General features: G+C 36.3%; 1 protein-coding gene across 2 annotated transcripts in view; it reads right to left on the bottom strand.

Moving 5' to 3' along the window:
* Positions 1-18,641, bottom strand: part of CLPX (caseinolytic mitochondrial matrix peptidase chaperone subunit X) — a 36,044-nt gene extending 17,403 nt beyond the window's left edge. For both annotated transcript variants that reach the window (XM_037155612.2, XM_053670040.1), the window contains exons 1-5: positions 18,343-18,641; positions 11,229-11,389; positions 9,947-10,064; positions 2,923-3,077; positions 1,116-1,275 (exon numbers count right to left, since the gene is read on the bottom strand). In XM_037155612.2, the coding sequence (XP_037011507.1) occupies positions 1,116-1,275; positions 2,923-3,077; positions 9,947-10,064; positions 11,229-11,389; positions 18,343-18,421 (673 nt within the window). In that variant the 5' untranslated portion in view covers positions 18,422-18,641. The remainder of the gene's footprint in view (positions 1-1,115; positions 1,276-2,922; positions 3,078-9,946; positions 10,065-11,228; positions 11,390-18,342) is intronic.
* Positions 18,642-19,161: the final 520 nt, after the last annotated feature.

Below are 19,161 nucleotides of genomic sequence, written 5' to 3'. Positions count from 1 at the left end.
GACCACATTACCATTTGTTTTTCTAGAACTAGGACAGCTTAATTATTGACTTGTTGACTAGGAAAAGATCATTTTGCTCTTTGACTAGGCAGTGCTACTTGGACCTTATCAAAATGAAGGTTCCAAGTCTTCCATTAGTTATTATGACTTACACTTTCTAAAAATAGAGTAACTGATACTACTACATAACTGCTTTGCAGTAAGTTTAACAAGTGAACAAGTGTCTTTATTGAGCCAGTTATATATTTAGTAGATGTTAAAAGTAATCAAAAGATGTTTTATAAACCTAAGTATTTAGCAGAAGCCCCTCAAGTTGTAAAACGACAGCTGTGGGCCTAAGTAAGAAATCGGGGCTCCATGGCCAACAGCAACAACAAAACTTAAAATTTACATTTTACTCTATTCAGTGTTTTTATAAAACCATTCTATTATTATAACACAAATTATTATCGTCCATGGTAACTTGTGGTTACATAGTGTATTGGTTATGTTAGAACCTAACATCAATAGGAATTATATTGATACTTTGAATCATTTACAAATTTGCCCCTAACCTTGAGCCCTGCAGCTGGGGCCCAAAAGGAAAGGAAAGAGGAAAAGAGTGCTATCCACGTTCTGCAAGAGTTACCTACCCACGCACATGACTTAGAAGAAATTCCGTATCCTGAACGCACCAGAGCACTCAGGGTCACGCAGAGCACTTGCACTGAGGGTCATGGGGAACTGGCTGTGAGAGGTCTATAATTTCAAGATGATGTCTCAATCTCTACCCCAGTGACTCTCAAACATTTTTCACTGAGACCCTTGGTAAGAAATACCTTTACCTCTGTGACGCGGAACCCATGCACATATAACTAAAAGCAGAAGTTTTAAGAAACAATACTTAACTATAGTTAATGTACTCTGGTATTTTCTATTCACATCTATTAACTTTTTTAAAAAATGCTGTTGGAAACATACCAAAATCGTTTCATAATTTACTAAAGAAAAGTGACCTGCACTTTGAAAAATGCTGTACTATGCTAAAAGCACTTTAAGACAAAAGCTAGAAGTTGCAATAAAGATTACTTCTAGGCACAGTAATCTCTATTTTGGACAATTATCAAAACACTAACCTCTAGGTGTTAATGATGTCTGCTTCTCAACCTCTGCTTGCTGCCTCAGGTTAGCTGGGATATTATTATATATTCTCTTATAATGATTGTACACAGCAACTGAAAGCACCTTCTTAGCAAATGACTGGCCAACAACATACTTGTCGAGGTAGTTATAAATCTGAAAAATAATTAGGTATGAATAATTTCATATCAGCTATCATAAAAACATACACAGTAAAAAGTTATATACTAAACATATTTGCTTCCAGTTTTAATTTGAATAAAGACTCATCAAAAACAAAATGCCAAAGGCATGACACATTGTACAGCAATGATTTAAGGCCCCAAACCCGAAATGTACAAAACCACAACATATTTGTTCTCTGGCCTAACAAAGTATCACTGTCCTTTTCCAGTGCTACTACTGCCAGTTCCAGTTCTATAAACAATGCCATTGATGCTTTTTTAAAAGTTAACATTAAACACACTTAGAGTACCTATACATGCCACCAGGAGTCTAAAGGTATCATCATTAGTGTAATTCACCAAAATTAATCCTTTCTACACCTCTGTCAATCATATGAATAATATTCTTCACAAAGACAATGTATTATAAAATTACCTTTTTCATAAATAGACATTGTATAATCAAAAGCCATTATAGTACCAGTAACTATGTATTTTAATTCTCGCAGACATTTAGCTTTTTTCTCAGATATTAACTTTAAAGGTACTTATTTACCTACATGGCAATATAAAAACTTTATTCTTAGAAGAAATTAAAGCTCTATTCAATACTTGGATACTGCCAGCAGCTTGGAACCTGGGGTAAATTCCTTCAGCTTTCAGTAAATAGAAATTAACTGTTGATATTCACCAACTGTGGAAAACAGTTAAGTTGCCTAATTATTTTCTAGAATTTTGGCTTGGATGTCTAAAGTCTACACAAATTGCTGAAGAATATAAAGCTTAGTAGCTGTATTTTCTATTACATTATTTATTTTTACACTACAAATTCTTTAGTTCTTGACCATATGCATTTTATTATGGTTTTAAAAAATCTTCCTCCTCACAAATTACACTCATGAATTATTAAATCTGCATAGCACACTTGGATGAAGAGTGGTATCTAAACAGAGTAGAAGGAAGCTACACTGAGGCAGAGGGTGAGAAATAACCAGAGTACAAACATCTGAACACGGCCAGAACACAGGGCACACTGCCCAGGAGCAGGGCTCCCTGTTCTCAGAAAGTACACACCAAGCACCCACCCACTGGGACTGGTTGTAAACTGCTGTGTTTCATACAGCCAAATCACATCTGTCTGAGACTCCTGGAAAGAGCCCATACCACAAAGGCCATGTACTACCCAGCAGAGTGCCAGCAGACTGGCCGTGAACAACTCACTTCCATTGTTAGCCTGAGGCTGTTTTACCATAAAGCAGACCAAATTAATGGGGAGAGGCAGGGATTGCAGGCTGATGTTATTTAGGTGCTCAAACTAACAAAAATAAATCCATAGTTGCTCTATTCTAAGGTTATCATTTTAGATTAATTTAGTAGTAATACTATTTTAATAATCATCTAACGACCTTTCATTGCTACTGAATATATTAATCATTACATGAGGAAAAAAGCAATGGACTCTATACCTGAATTCCAAGTATCAAATATCAAAAACAATTTAGCCAGATACAGTCCATATTAATTACTTACAATATGTGTTTAGATACTAATATTAGGGTCCAATATAAACTGCAGAGAGGGAAAGCAATGACATATTTTCTAGATAAAATGCCTGTAAGACTGGGCTGAGACTCCATACCTTCTTCGGGGGAGGAGGTGGTTTCTGTTGGAATGCCAATTTTACCGCTTCTGCTGCTGATTCAGGTTCTTTAATTATGCTCTTCTTTGAGTCAGCTTCAGACAGTACAACAAAAAAGTGATGACATTTTTCACACTTCACAAAACGGGTGGATGCTGTAAAAGAAAAGAAAGGTCAGCAGAGAAAAAAATAAATGATTCAAATACTATTTCACCTCAGAGACTAACTGCAAATGAAAACTATGTACTTTACAAAAAGTAGGCTTGTAGTTCACTCCACTAGCCACAACAAACAGCCTACTTTACATCTAAGAGAAATGATAAAGACAGATGAGTTCACCAAAGTATATTTTCTTCATTTCCACTAGGTTCTTTCACTTTATGATGTAACTCATTAAGAGAAAAGATTGACTGAAAGTCTTTCAACTTCTCAAACACTGAAGTTAATTTTTAAAACTACCATGATAAGAATATTAAATAAGTGTTTATTGAAATATGTGAAAGAGTAAAATACAAGTACATTCATCTATTTCCCCAACATTTTATTATGAACAATTTCAAGCATACACAGAAGTTAAAAGAGAGAAATCTATTTTAATCCCTAAAAATATAAAATAGTATATTCTTTAGTTTCTTTTCAAACCTATGAGCATTTTATAAAACCTTAACTTGGTAAAAAGATAAAATTATTTCATACCTTCCTTATTCTGCCTTTAATACTTCCACTAATTTCTATTGCTTTGACCTAAAAACCACCAAGAAACTAACAAAGTAACAACACAGTCATATTTACTTAAAGATAATCATAGCTTTTGAAAACAACACAAGGGCAATTAAAAATGAGGGTTAAAAATGGTTTCTCACCCTGCTGGTGTGGCTCAGTGGATTGGGCACTGGCCTGCAAACCAAAAAGTTGCCAGTTTGATTTCCAGTCAAAGCACATGCCTGGGTGACAGGCCAGGTCAGGTCCCCAGTGGGGGGCGCACTAGAGGCCACCACACATTGATGTTTCTCTATCTCTCTTTCTCCCTCCCTTCCCCTCTCTCATAAATAAATAAAATCTTTAATAAAATAAAAATAAAAAAATAAACTAGGGAGTGCCTACCTAAAGAAAATACCAAGCTATTCCAAGTACTTTCAACTACCCTAAGCCCAAATACATTGTCACCATTTTCCATCAATGGAAAAGAGTCAATGCCTTTATTTTATGATGCACCAGCTTACAATTGTTAGTGATGGTAAACAGGGCAATGATTGAAGGGCAGAAAAACCTCTGACTTAGTTAAGGCTGTACGACAAGAAAATCTGGCCCAAGAACACACAAAATATTTTTCTAAGGAAATTAGGTCAAAGGAAAAGAGATTAAATATGAACAAACTACATCCCTCTTTGCTTACTGTTGAAAGGTTGCTTAAATTCTACTTGAATATTTGCAATACAATTTTACACTGAAACATATTCAACATATACCCAAGCTCAAAGATTCAATTTATTTCTCAAAATGCTATTAAAAAGAAAAACATTGACATGGCTGGTGTAGCTCTGTGGATTGAACACTGGAGTGGGAACCAAAGGGTCACCTGTTTGTTCCCAGTCAGGGCACACGCCTGGGTTGCAGGCCAGGTCCCCAGTAGGGGGCACGTGAGAGGCAACCATACATTGATGTTTCTCTCCCTCTCTTTCTCCCCCTCTTCCCCTCTCTCTAAAATAAATAAATAAAATCCTTAAGTAAAATAAAATAAAAAGTAATTTTTAAAAAAGAAAAGCATTGCAATGCATATTTTTACTCCTAAAAATTAAGAACAAAAATCTAATTTTGGTAAGTTAGAGGGGACAAATAACCCTCTTTATTTCTTTTAAACCTTTTTTCTTTAAATGATTACAAGTATCCAGTATTCCTTCATATACAGAATACTGATCCCAATAAGCAAGCTTGTATAGTATGCCAACAATGGAGACACTACCTTAGTAAAAGCTTTTCTAAGAGATTTGTTTAAATGAATGTTTTTCATAATTTTAAACAAGTTTCAGGGTCTAACATAAACTCTCCAAACCACTGCAGAAAGTTTAATTCCTGCCCTACAAGACACGTAAGTACAGCAAGGCTTCAAAAACTATTATGTAGATAAAAATAAAAACAACTAAAGGCTCTAACAAATTAAAGTGGGGAGACCATTCATGTTTGACAAATTATTTTTTTAATTGGCTAAAGAATAGTATATCTTAGTCATTATAATTAAAACTTTCTTAGATATTATTCTTATTTCGATTTCTGATTATTTTCTATACATTCATAATGGTATCTACAAAATGATATTTCAACAAAGTTAATCAGGTGTAATTCCACAATAAGAAAACATAAAAATTACTACAATATACTTGTAAGATTGAAAACAGCAAGATTCATGAGCTAAAAACAGTTTATACATCCAGGAAAAAACGACAATGAAAGTTATATGAAATTCAAATTTTGATCTCCATATACAAAGCTGTCCTGAAACACAGCCATCCTCATTCCTTTATACTGTCTGTGGTTGCTTTTGCACTACAGTGACAAATGAGAAGAGCTACAACAAAGACCATATGGCCCACAAACCCTAAAATATCTACTGTTTGGACTTTTATAGCAAAAGTTTGCTGACTTCTGCTATACAGTATTTAAAGAACACACACACAAAAAAACCCAGTTAAGGACTAGACCGATATGTATTAACATACATAGCTCTCAAAATATGCTGAGTTGGAAGGAAAAAAGCAATTTGCAACAATGTGAACAATATGAATGACACCATTTATGCTTTAAAAAAGTTTTGTTGATGAAGATATACTACAGAAATATATCTTTAGCTTTATCTGTAATGCTCTACTTTTTCATAAAGGGGGATATATACATGTATTTCTCAGGTAACTAAAAATAATTAAAAATGACAAAAAAAGTAGACAATTACCTAAACAGGCCATTCACAAAAGAACTACACATGGCCAAAAGCACATACAAAGATGTTTATGAATAACTAAATAAATACTGATTCAACAAAACTGAATAACCTGAAATCAAACAAAACACTTTAGAGCTAGGATGACCTAATTTTCAATGAGTAGACACAGAAAATCCACTGCATTCAAAAGAGATGCATTCTGAAGAGACTTTCATTATGTGGCAATAAAACCAGAGGAGAAGGGCCTAGTCTCACTGCAGGGCCTGTTACTCCTCAGCAGTCAAGATCCAGAGGACAGGGACATCTGGGAACCTTCTGAGCCCAGCAGTGTCTGTCTGACTCAGCAGATGTGTGCCCACCAAATTAGGTGTAAGTATGTAATCTTTGTGTGTGTGTGTGTGTGTGTGTATTTAAGTATGTAATCTTTGCCCTTTACTCTTTTCTTCCAGAGCCCCCTCCTCCATTCAAACTCTCAAAGGAAACAGACCACCTCACTGCTGAGTTGACTAGTGTATGGTGTTTTCCACACTTGGTCTCACTTACATTTGCATATTCTAGAATCCTGCCCAACAGCTACAGAATCTCAATCTCTAGGAAGGGAGGGAATCTATGGTTAACAATCACCCTCAGCATTCACTTAATCATTGTTAAACAACACTGCAGTGACCTGGCAGGTTTTAAAAACAATGCATAAAAGAAAAAATAAACTTTATCTCAAGAGAACCTAGTTTAAACCTAATGAATTCCAGTTGGTAGAAATGTATGGGATAGGGACTTCTGAATAGCAATTCTTCACTGCTCTGTGTCACCTTGGACAAGTTACTTAAATGTGCTCAATTTCAGCTTCTTCACTGATAAAAATTAGAATATTCTGTCCTGATAAAAATAAAATTGTCAGAATAAATTACATATACGGGCACCAAATGTTAGTTCCTTTCCTTTTCTATTCTAAGAAATTATTCCTTCGGTCTAGAAAGGTTGAAACTTTCTCTAGAAAAAATAAGGGAAATTTTTCTTGATTAAAATACATAAAACACTGCCATTATGAACTAAGCAATTCTCAGATTTAGAACTTTATTATATCATACCAAGTTTTGTTAACAGCAAATGTTATTTAGAAGTTATCTTCTAGTTCTATCATTTTCATTTTCTGTTGCAATCCAAATTAATATTCATCAGACTTATTTTTCTCTTTGATCTATTACTAGGTAAAAATCACAAGTGAAACTTCTAACAATTCTAGCTATAGAACAGAACTATTGGGTGGGCCAAAAACTTTTAGTTTTTTTCCCTACAATGCCTCTCATGGCACTTAGTTGTGTTTAACTTAATTCGAAAGAATTCTGTTAGATTGTATTGTGACAGTTGTCACATCAGCATGCACTTAAAACAAATTTTTTTTACTATTGTTCAAGTACAGTTGTCTCCATTTTCCACCCACCACTCCCCTCTACCCCACTCATCCCCCCTCCCACCCTTGTTCCTACCCCACTGTGGCTTTGTCCATGTGTCCTTTAAACATGTTCCTTGATGACCCTTCCCCTTTTTGGCCCTGTTATCCCCTCCTTCCTACCCTCTGGTTACTGTCAGTTTGTTCTTTATTTCAATGTCTCCGGTTATATTTTGCTTGCTTGTTTGTTTTGTTGATTAGGTTCCACTTATAGGTGAGATCATATGGTATTTGTCTTTTACTACCTGGCTTATTTCACTTAGCATAATGCTCTCCAAATCCATCCATCAGCATGTGTTTTTTTAAAAAACTTATCAAAATTGGCAAATTTTTCTGCAGCCACTTTAATATTGGAGATAGAAGATATGTGACATTTTCGGCATATTATACTTTGTGGTTTGCAAAGTTTCTTGGTACTATTAACTTTTTGGCCAAACGATTCTTTGCTGTGGAGCTGTCTTCTGCATTGGAAGACATTTAGCAGCACCCCTGGCCTCTACCCGCTAGAAGCCGATGGCAAGAGATAGCCAATATACTCAAAATATCTAAATCAATAGTTACTGGTGAAAATGAAAAATGTGTCTTTTATTTTACAGAAAAAACTAAATGGCCTTTTTGGCCAATCCAATACTTAAAAAAAACCTTTCCAAAACTATAAAAACATGCTACATGTAGTATTTTTTCAAAGAGTGGCCAATTAATGTTACTAGTAAATGTAAAACTAACTGAAGTCTCAGTATCTGGTTTATAATACAGAGAATCCTCTCCAGCTGATCATCAGAAACTGAAACGTCTACCAAACCTTACCACCAACCTTTTCGTCATTGACATGGGAGTATACTGTAATTTACTCTTAAATTATTACCATTAACTCTAATCACATAGGAAACTAGTTATTTGCTTCTTTAAACAAAGTATCTGTAGTAACATCTCTGCATTTCAGAGTTACACTAACAGCAAAAGTAGGACTATGGACTTCTTCCTCCTCTTAGTGTCTGAATCATTAATGATTATCAGACATTTTCTAGAATTGAGAGCATAGCTCCTCTGGTAAGTTCTCAGAGAAGGAAATATCTTACTATTTGAATGACTGACCTCTCCAGTTTTATGAGAAGATCAATAGGTGTGTGAAGAATGGAATAATAAATACAGATTAGCCCTAGCTGGTGCGTGTGGCTCAGTGGATGGAGTGCTGGCCTGTGAACAAAAGGGTCGCTGGTTCAATTCCCAGTCAGGGTACATGCCTGGGTTGCAGGCCAGGGCCCCAGTTGTGGGCCTGCGAGAAACAACCAATGGATGTATCTCTCACACATCGATGTTTCTCTCCCTGCCTCCCTTCCCCTCTCTCTAGAAAATATAATCTTAAAAAAAATAAATACAGAATAAATAATCCTTGGTTTCTCTATAGCTTAATGGTCACATGCTTGAAAACTCACAAAATTTGACCCTGTGACCTCTCGTTCCCTCTGCTCTCCCCCACCCCCAATCTGCTCTGCCACACTGTGCTCTGAAGAGACACCTGCCAAGTGGCTTTGCTGGGCTCTTGGAGCATGCCACTGCCTGCATCAAATCAAGGGGTCTGCGTGGGCAGTGGTCCACGACCTGTATAGTACCTATGATTACACAGTTCTACCCATGGAGAAAACCCTTGCGAAAACTGACACTCATACAGGTATTCATTCTCAGTGCTATGGAGGAGTAGCTCTGTGTTCTAGCATGGCTGCAAAACACTTCATAGATATAGGAGCTAGTATCATAAATAAAGATTACAGAAGAAATATTGTTGTTGTACTGTTTAATTTTGGCAAAAAAAAGCTTGAAGTAAAAAAGGGTGACCAAACACAACTCATGTGCGCTCTGATTTTTTATCCAAAAATAGAGGAAGTTCAACATCTGGACAACACTGAAAGAGGTTCAGAAGATTTCGGTCCCACTGTAAATAATGAAAATTGATGCCAAGAATAGAAAAATGAAAAAATGTACTTTTTTCTTAAAAATAAAGTTTTTCTTTACTGTTTTGCACTTCTGTAAAGTTAATAGCTTTAGTTTCTAAAAATATTTGGTTCTCTTGTATCAAGGAAAGGGTACTCTGTTGGGATCACACAGAACTTTACTTTCTTGTGTGTGTCTACATTCGACTGTTATAAAAATCTGCAGGATAACTTAATATAGTTTCCTTTTCAATCAAATGTACATCAATTACAGATTCTCCCCGCCCCAGAACTATATTGTTTAATTCACTAAATGCTACCCCTCAACAACTTATTTTTTGATTACTCTGTAAATCACAAGCAAAGCCTTTAATTCAATAAATTTGAATTCTTTCAGAGATACAAATTATTATACAAACCTAACTAAAAGACCATAAAAAGTTAAAATTAAAAGACTTCACAAAATCCAAATTTAAAATAAACATACGTAAGCAAAATAAAGAAGTAGTTTTCTTAAATTATCTCTTATACCAGAGTGCAAAACATTACTAGTCCTGGAGATGTTTAGTATCTGGTGAACATAAGAGAGAATCATGTATGGTCAGGAAGAAAATAATCCTGGTTTACATAACTTCTATATTTCTATACACTGAACAGCTCACAGGAAAAGTAGAGAAAATGAACAACAGCAGAAGCAATACTTACACACAAAGGTCTCTACGTGTGTGCACAAGTCGCCACATTTAGGACAGCGCAGCTGGTTTCCACCTTTCCCAGAATTCCCAGAACCCGATTTTTTACTGCTTCCCTCACTCACTGATTTCTAATGTTTATAGAGAAGGAAAAAAAGAGAGTGTCAATTTTTACTTTCAGGCAACCACTTCATATGTAAATCTGAATAGAAACAATATAGTTTATAATTAATCTTTTAATCTTTACAATTTCTGGAATAGAATTATTCATATAATTTATATCTCTACTATTGCTGGCACATGTAGGTATATGCCAGCATGTATAATAACAACCTTCTTTCAATGACTCAGTAAGAACTAGGTGAAGAAATTACTGTAAGTAAAAAACTACATTCAATTCAATGAAACTTCCAATTCAATGAAACTGAATTGGAAGTCATCATCATGGCAAGTAGCAACTCTAACCTTTCTTGAACTTAACTTTTTTCATCTCTAAAATGAAGTTATCACCTACTTCAGGAAGTCACTGTTAAGAGAGCACTGAGTGAATATGAGAGCACTGAGCATTTGTCTCGCATATTAACTCAAATGTCAGTCAAATTCACATAATAAAAAAAAATCTGATAATTCACTGACCCAATACAATCACCAATCATCTACTTGCTAGCTACAGAGTAGCCCAGCACTGTCATAGAGCTAGCCGAGATTTATAAGTGGAGGATTTAGTGGGGTTTACACTAAATATATTATGAGTTATAAAAGGTGTGTGAAAGGAGGAAATGATGGCTATTCCTAAAATTCAACCCTAGACTGACTACATGGTTTATTTAAGCTTCTTTACCACTTTGGGATGTTATGTTTTTTATTTTTTAATTCTCATCCAAGGGTATATTTATTGATTTGAGAGAGAGAAAGAAAAACATCAGTGTGAGAGAGAAATATCAATCAGTTGCCTCCCATCCGCACCCCAACTGGGGATCGAACCTGCAACCTAGGTACGTGTCCTGACCAGGACAATCCTTTGGTACACAGGATGACACTCCAACCAAATGAACCATCTGGCCAGGGTGTTAAAATTTTTAATTACAGCTTACTAAGTGCAATGCTTATTAAACTGTTTCATAGTTCAAACTGAAACACAAAATGAAATTACATAAAATTCTTCAGATCATTTTATATATTTCACATTTCCCACGGAAAACATAAACAGTGGGATACTGAGTACTATTATTATATTTAATTGTTTAAAGGAGGGACCTCAAGTATGTGTACAAATGCCAATAAAGATAAAATACCTTATTTCCATCTCCAGAACCATCTTTACTTATCCCGTCTTTTGAGGCTAAGTATGCTGGTGTTTCTGTAAAGGTTCTAAAAGGAACTCTTCGTAGAATCTGAGTTTCAAAGGTCCCAAGCCTTCCTAAAACGAGTATATGAACCCGACCACAAGAAATACCTGAAAATATGGTAAAATGTATTAGTCCATACATTAAATATTAACATTTTCAATAAATCCCCTGGAAACAAAAATCCCTTAAGCATAAGAGACTGCAAAAGCTGTAATTCTCACAGTAGCAGCACCAATTGGTAAAGAAAATAGTGATATCATCAGAAGCAAAGCCCGCTCAAAAACGGGCCAGATTTGGACCTTGGACAGATTCCAGGTCAATAAAGATGTTTTTTCCCCCCAGGCCTATCCTTTAGAAGTGAGGAAAGATCATCAAGGTCATAATAATGAGTGACTCTTTCAAAGTTTGAAATAAGTAATTCATCATTGGCCTCACTTGTAGGGGGAAAAGGCTATTTATGTCCTGTATTCTTATTCTTCTTACATATTATTTCTACCAATGAGAATAAGCAATTGACATGAATCCTTATCTGTCTCTTTGGTTATACTGGAGTAATATCTGCAACAGGAGAAAGAAACATCAAATGTTCTTTAAAAAGTTAATGTGCTGTTCATTAAAACGTTTTGATTTCAATCCTACAGAAAGTATAATTCAGTAAATACTGTGTAACCGCCATTCACCATTCTGCTTTCAAAGATTTTTAACCTTCTAATATAAAGTTAAAATTCCTTTAAAAGAATGTAGATTATTATTTAGTAAACTTTTTCTGTAAAGGATGAGAGTAGTAAACATTTTCAGCTTGGAGGCCATGTAGTCTCAGTCCCAACTATTCTGCCTCTAACAGGAAAGTAAATGTAAATAATGTAAACCAATGGATATGACTAGATTTGGTCCAGGGAGTCACTGTTTGCTAACCCCTGGTTTTTCTCATATAAATACAAAATAAACCCCTAAATAAATTACAGGCAATGGCAAAAGCGCCATACTGCATACAGTGAGGCAGCATTGACCAAGCTGGTCTTTAAAAGTGTTCTCTACACAAGAAAATTGAATGGTTCCAGGTAAAATTCCATAGATTTCAGTACTGTAAGAAAACCCAGAACCCTGCATAAGCTAACATACATTAATGAATCACCAGGAAAGACTTTTCCCACCAGTTTACCAGAGTGCTGTTAGGAGGAAATAAGGTAAGCAACAAAAGGGGTGTGTGTGTTATTAGTATTTTAATAAATTTAAGAAAATGGATTTGCCTTCCTCATTTTATTCCTTGCAAAATTCTCAACTCAGGCTTTAAATTTTTATTTCTACACCTGTTAAAACTTTTAAGAGATCACGCACATTGGTAAGTATTGCATCCAAAGGCAAAAACTGGTTTACACATACCTCCTTCAAACAAGTCAAAAACAACTTTGTTATAACTGGTTTTATTAATTTCAATTTTCCAACAGTGTATAATATTAGAACAACTAGTTTCTTTAGTCATTTATTACCCTAGGCCAGCGATTTTCAACTGGTATGCCAAAAGAATTTAAAAATATTCAACACCTAAAAAAAAAAGCAGTTATCTGAATATTTAGTTAGAGGCACTGACCTCTTCTCGCTTAGACTGTCAAATTTAAAAAATGACAACAGCCAACACAACAATAGCAGTCCTGTGTAAATGCCATCTTGAACCACAAATATATAGGCCATATAATATAACTGCACCTTATTGGTCATGTTGCATAATAAGGTTGTATCTGATTGGTTAATTCTTGGTACCAGAAATCCTTATATACAAGTACAAGCATCTCATTTTTAAAAAAGTCACTTTGGAGGGAAAAAGGTAAGTAATTACTTTCATTTTAATAACTCAATCAAAATTATACTTACTTTTTTGTCAGATTAGTAAAAAACATTTTTTGGTGTGCCACAGAATTTTACTAATTAGTTTGTATGTGGCATAAGATAAAAAGGTTGAAAATCACTGCCCTAGGACATCACCTGCTCCACAAAGTACAAAAATGAATCCACCAAACTTCTCAGAAAAGATACAAATAAGAAACAAATTGTCTCATCTCTAAATAAATTCACAAAAAATACCAAAAAAGGTTTAAGGATTAGGACACCTCAGTACTTAATCCATAAACTGTAAAATTTTGCTTAACACTATTAAGCATAAATATTTAGGGGGGAAAATAACTACATTTGATGATTTTAAGTAACGTTTTCAAGACATTTCAAATTTTCTCAAGTATAACATTTCTGCTTTTTGCAGTAAATGACAACGGCCATTATTCGCTCATTAGAGATTTAAGGTAGTTCATAAATTTTTTAGTTTTATTTATTTTTAGAGAGAGGGGAAGGGAGGAGGAGGAGAGAAACATCAATGTGTGGTTTTCTCTTGTGTGTCCCCTACCAGGGACCTGGCCCATAACCCAGGCATGTGCCCTGACTGGGAATCCAACTGGTGACCCCTTGGTTTGCAGGTTGGCGCTCAATCCACTGAGCCACACCAGCCAGGTCAATAGTTCATAAATTTTAAGCTAAACATTAATGTTTTTCCAAGAACATATATGATTTAAAAACTACAACAATATAAAAAGCCAGTCTAAAAAAATTAATGGGGGAGGGGGACAGATGAAATCATGAATGCAGACAGTTAATGAACATTGAGGTTGGGTGGAGGTTATTTGGTGGTTCATTGTTCTATTTTGTGTGTGTTTGAAAACATTCATAATAAGAATATGAAAGGCAGTAAAATAAAATTATAATCTATGTAACACATATAACGTTTTAATTAGGCCATTACAATGTATTCACAAAGAAAACTATAATTATAACAAAATTATGTGAGGCTGTTTGAACTTGGATGTTTGGAACAAAATAATACTGAATTATCACATACTGTACATTATTTCCCACTTATAATAAAATACATCTTTTAAAACAGTATTTAACAATTTATAATATCTAATATTACAAAATAAGCTGAAAGGAAATTATCTTTGGGAATTTAAGAGAAATAAAAATTACAAACATAATCCTTTTAAAGTCTACTTAAATAGAAATGAAAATAAGCCCTCCCCCTTAAATACCTTGTCAAGTTAACAGATGAGACCAATGCAATCTTCAGTCACCACAGAAAATACTATCTAAAAAACATGTTTGTATCATTTAAACTTCTAAATATAAGAATTTCTTTGCTGGTCCTAATGGTATGGTACTGTAGTGCTGTTTTAGCTTTCTACAATCTATGGTCTAGTCTATACCAACAAGACGCCATAAATAACCTGTGGTTCTCAAACTTGAGCACACATCAGAATCACAGAGAGGGCTTAAGGCACAGATCGCTGGGCCCACCCCTAGAGTCTTTGATTTCATAGATCTGATTTCTAACTAGTTCCCAGGTGATGCTGATGCTGATGCTGCTGGTCTGGGGACCACACTTTTTAAACCACTGTAAACCACAATTTAAATAACCAGTCACTCAACACTCAGTAAATCTTTACAGAAATCATTGCAGCAAAATAATCAGGAATTTTAACTTTCTGTGCCATGAACCCCTTTGGCAGTGTGGTGAAGCCTATGGACAGGCCCCTTGTCAGAATGTTTTTAAATGTAAAAAATAAAATACATAAGAAAACCAATTATACTAGTTATCAAAATATTTTTTAAATATTCTTGTTTACTAACAGTTAATTAAGATCTAACAGCTCTTTTAGTAACTATCATGATTTCAAAAGTATGAAACGTATAAATATTTTGAGATATGGGCAACTGTACTGTGACATAAAAACATTTGTGATTTTGACTGGTAACAAATTCATAAATACTGCTACCACTGTGGTTTATTCCCTACATTTAGAATTGAAGGACATGCTGTTATTTCACATCAAGTTTAGTGAAATAAAGTTCACAGAACCTCTGCATTCTATTCCTAGACCTCTTTGGTTGCCTGTAAACCACAAATGAAAAAACCCTAAAAGCTGAAAAGGGAAGTATTTCTCTCAAGTGTATTTTGAAAGACTACTTGGCAGCAATGATAGGAGACAGTTAAAAGCTAAACCACTTACGAAACTTCTGTCTTACAGATAAAGCTTTCTGAGCTTCAGAGCAACTGTTTAAAAAAAAAAAACATTGGAATAAGGTAAACTTACTTGGGGGCTATTCAAAATTAGGAGTTATTCAACTTTTATATACTTGACTGCCTATATTCAATCTTGAATTAAGCATTCTCCAAAAACATACAAATGGTTCAGTTTAAACAATAAACTAATCTTTAATTTATATTTTAGAAATAGAGTAAAAGAACTAATGAAAACTTTTAAATTATCTATTTACAGTAATAATATGTAAGCATGTAACAATTGATGAAATGGCAAATCAAGGTAAATGCTTGCTTAAACACTTGGCCTCTAACCCCTAACAAAAATCGGGAAAAAATTCAAAACTCACAAATAAAACCAGCAACTTAGTACATGCTTATTGCTTTTATTAGCCTCAAAATTTCATTTTGTGCTGAGGTTATTGCTTCAAGAATTTGGAATACTTCTTAACAAAGAAAAATAACATCACTCCTATGATAGCTTTCTTCCTTCAAAGAAAGGTTAAACATGTTTTATAAAAATTAAACATGTTTTATAGGTTTTCACTAAGGCTAGTCTGCTGCTCTGAAGATGAATATGCCAAGAAAAGAGAAATGATGATTAAAAAATAGTTTGCAACAAAGATGCTTTATCGTTTCACTTTGCCTTATGTAAATTGTACTGAATTTAACTGCAGAGAGAGAATTAAAATTAAAGTCTAAGCACACAGTATATAACTATAGGTTACATGTATAACTATAGGTTACTAGGCACAGTATATAACTGTAGGTAAAAATTATAGGTGACATGTTTGAGTATCTTCACATCATGACATCCTGATGAGGTGACACCTTTTAAACAGATAAAGACAGAAAACACGTGATCCCTCAATTCTCACAGCCAAATTCAAACCAAATATTGTCATTCTGGAATCAAGCACTTCTGAACAGACATATTTGGAAAGCAAACTGTTACACATAAAAAGCACATTTTAAAGTATATACATTAAAATTGAAAAATACCAGCAACTTGGGTAAATTTTTTTTTTACATTTCTACTCTACTACAGGTTTCATAGTCAAAGCAACTAATGAGGAAAAACACATTAAATTAGGAATACATAGCCCATCAAGAAAAGAAAGTAAATCCAGTCTAGTATGACAATTTACCAAGTAATTTTTCAAACTACATACAAAATTTTTAAAGTTTAACATGACAGACCAATGGAAATAAACATTGTACTTCACAGGAGTGCTGAAATATCCCCTTTTATTCTTAATTCATTTTACAATTTGTTAGAAGACTATTTTGATCAAGTTCTTTTGTTTTTACTAATGTTGTTGAAATTTTTATTATTTTTATTTTTTTTCCATCACCATTTATCCCCCACACACCCTCTTCCACCTCCAGCCATCCCCTTTCTGCCACAATGTTTAAATTCTTTACTGTACATGAAAATAATATACTAAATAAAGTTCAATTCTGATTTTTCTATCTTTTGCCTTCCTTCCTCTTTCCAGGAATATTAAATAAAAATAATCCTCCTGGAGTTTTTTAAATCCTTAAAGTAAATAGCTCTGTATTTTTGTAGACTAAATTTTAGAGTTTCCATTATGGAAGATAAACATTTTATGTAATCGAATCTTGGGAAAAGTCTTAAAACAATGTAAAAACCACTTTGCTGTTTGTCATGTAAAAATGTTAAATTTTATAATGATCTTGAATACAAACATACTTTATTCACTCCCAGAAACAATGTTATTCTTTGTCAACTATACTAAATTTAAACTTGAAGGTGACGACTTGTTCACCACTCTATCTCCAGCACCAAAACAGAACCTGGCACACAGTTGGCCCTCAACTAAACATCTGTCACTTTCAAGTGCCTGCAACTCAAATTCCTGGAATAGGGAGATCAACTTGTTCAGGTTTAACAAGGTCTTGGGACTAAATTCACTCCGTTACATTTATATATCATTTTTTAAAAAGTGCTTCTGCCCACATTTTCATTTACTTCCTCCGTGAAATAAACTGTCAGAAAATGTACCGTATTAAACAATAAAAAATGTGTAAGTAACCTAAAATTTAGGAAAAGGAGACTTTTTTATTTATCCAAGAGTCATAAGCTGACAAACCAAAATACAACGAATTTGTCTAGAAAAGTTATCATAACAGGATCTAGCCTCGTAATCTATTTACAGATTTGGGGAAGAGAAAAAAATGGTTTGATTTCCGGAACCTCCTGGCCGGAGTGCCACTTTCACGGCTCCTAATAAACAGAAAAGACAGGTAAACCAGCGCCACCCTTAAGAAACTATCTGGGACTGTCAAGTTGGGAAAATCACCACCTGAGACAATTCGGTTCTTAAAACAATTCCTATTAAGAACCTCTCCAATCTCCCGGCAGCTTCACTGCGGGGCACGGAAGGTTTCCGGGCGCCGGGAAGTATTCTGATACCCGTTTCTGCTCTGTCCCAGCGTCAGCGGCCGCACAATAACAGTGACACCGCGGAACGCGCGCGGCCTGCGTCCGGGACTAGGCTCGGCACCCTGCGAGGCCCCGACAGTGGCAGCCCCTTACCGGAGCCCTTATGAGCTCCCCACGGGCCCGAGGGGAACCCGCTCGCGCTCCGGAAGAGGAAGAGCAGTCTCTGGAGGAGATCTGAGTAGGGGCTGGGGACATTTTTAAGGAAATGGAAGAACATGATGTGCCTTTCAGGGTTTCTACGAAGTGGCCACATTCCGGCCCTAAAGTCCGGAGACCTGAAAGTGCGCGGGCGGGGGAGCACTAGGTTTTACTTCAAAACTGAGAAACAGCGGCTCAGGGCTTGGCAGAGCCCCAGTCCGAGGGGCAGGGGCGGGGGGATGCCAGGCGAAGCGCCGCGCATCCCTCACATACTCGCAGTGGGGTAGGCCTCTGGCTCTCCCCGGGGTCCCCACCGCCAGCCGCTACACTCCAGGCCCCGTGGCTCAGGCGAGGTACTACTTCGTTACCTCTCTGCGCGGAGGTGAGCGAGGAAGTGATGAGCCGCGCGGCAACAGCCCCGCAACTACATGCGCCGCAGCCAGACATCTCCGCGGGGCCTAGGTTGGGGCTTCGGCCCCTACTGTCCTCCGAGTCTCAGTGGCTCGACTCCTACTGGCAGGGCGCGCCGACCAGGGTCCGGAGCCGCTCGCCGACCCTAGGGTCCAGGGCTAAGTTCACCCGTCTGCCCGCCAGGCCTTCGTGTTCCTAGAGGCCACTGCTGTCCACCCCACACAGAAGACACCTAACCCCTCACCCTCCCTCTCCTTCTCCTCCTCCCCCATCCCCCTACCCCCGCCCTCAGTACCCGCCTACTGGGCGCCGAGAGCGTGCGCGCGCCTGCGTCCTAGGTCTAGGATGGGGGCGTTGGCACCTGCTGCGTGTTTGTACGTGAAACACAGACAAGTGGAGACGGGAAGGGGGCGGAGACCTAGGGGCCAAATGAGCACCACAGTGGCTGGCCCTAACTGCGGGAACTACAAGTCCCGAGATGCAATTCTTCCGGAATCCCCATTTACCCTAGTCCGGAAAAGTACGGGCTAGGAACAGGGTCTAACCAAGCCGGGAATTGTAGTCTCCACCCGTCGCGGTAAAGTCCTCGTTTGGTCATTTTCAGTTGGTGTATGGGAAGATGAAAGTGGGGCCCGCGGCTTAACCGCCCCGCTAGACGCAATAAAATGAATTCCTTCGGGACTCCACATCGTGGCTCCTTATTTGCCTTACTTTCCTCCGTTGTTACATGGAAGTGGTATTTTTACCTAGTCCCCCTAGCAACAACTGTTGGATGA

The sequence above is a fragment of the Artibeus jamaicensis genome, unplaced genomic scaffold (assembly GCF_021234435.1).
Source record: "Artibeus jamaicensis isolate MK-2021 breed Jamaican fruit bat unplaced genomic scaffold, CSHL_Jam_final contig_548, whole genome shotgun sequence".
Taxonomy (NCBI): domain Eukaryota; kingdom Metazoa; phylum Chordata; class Mammalia; order Chiroptera; family Phyllostomidae; genus Artibeus; species Artibeus jamaicensis.
The sequence above is the reverse complement of the archived record's forward strand: the minus strand, read 5'-3'. Positions and strand labels throughout refer to the sequence as shown.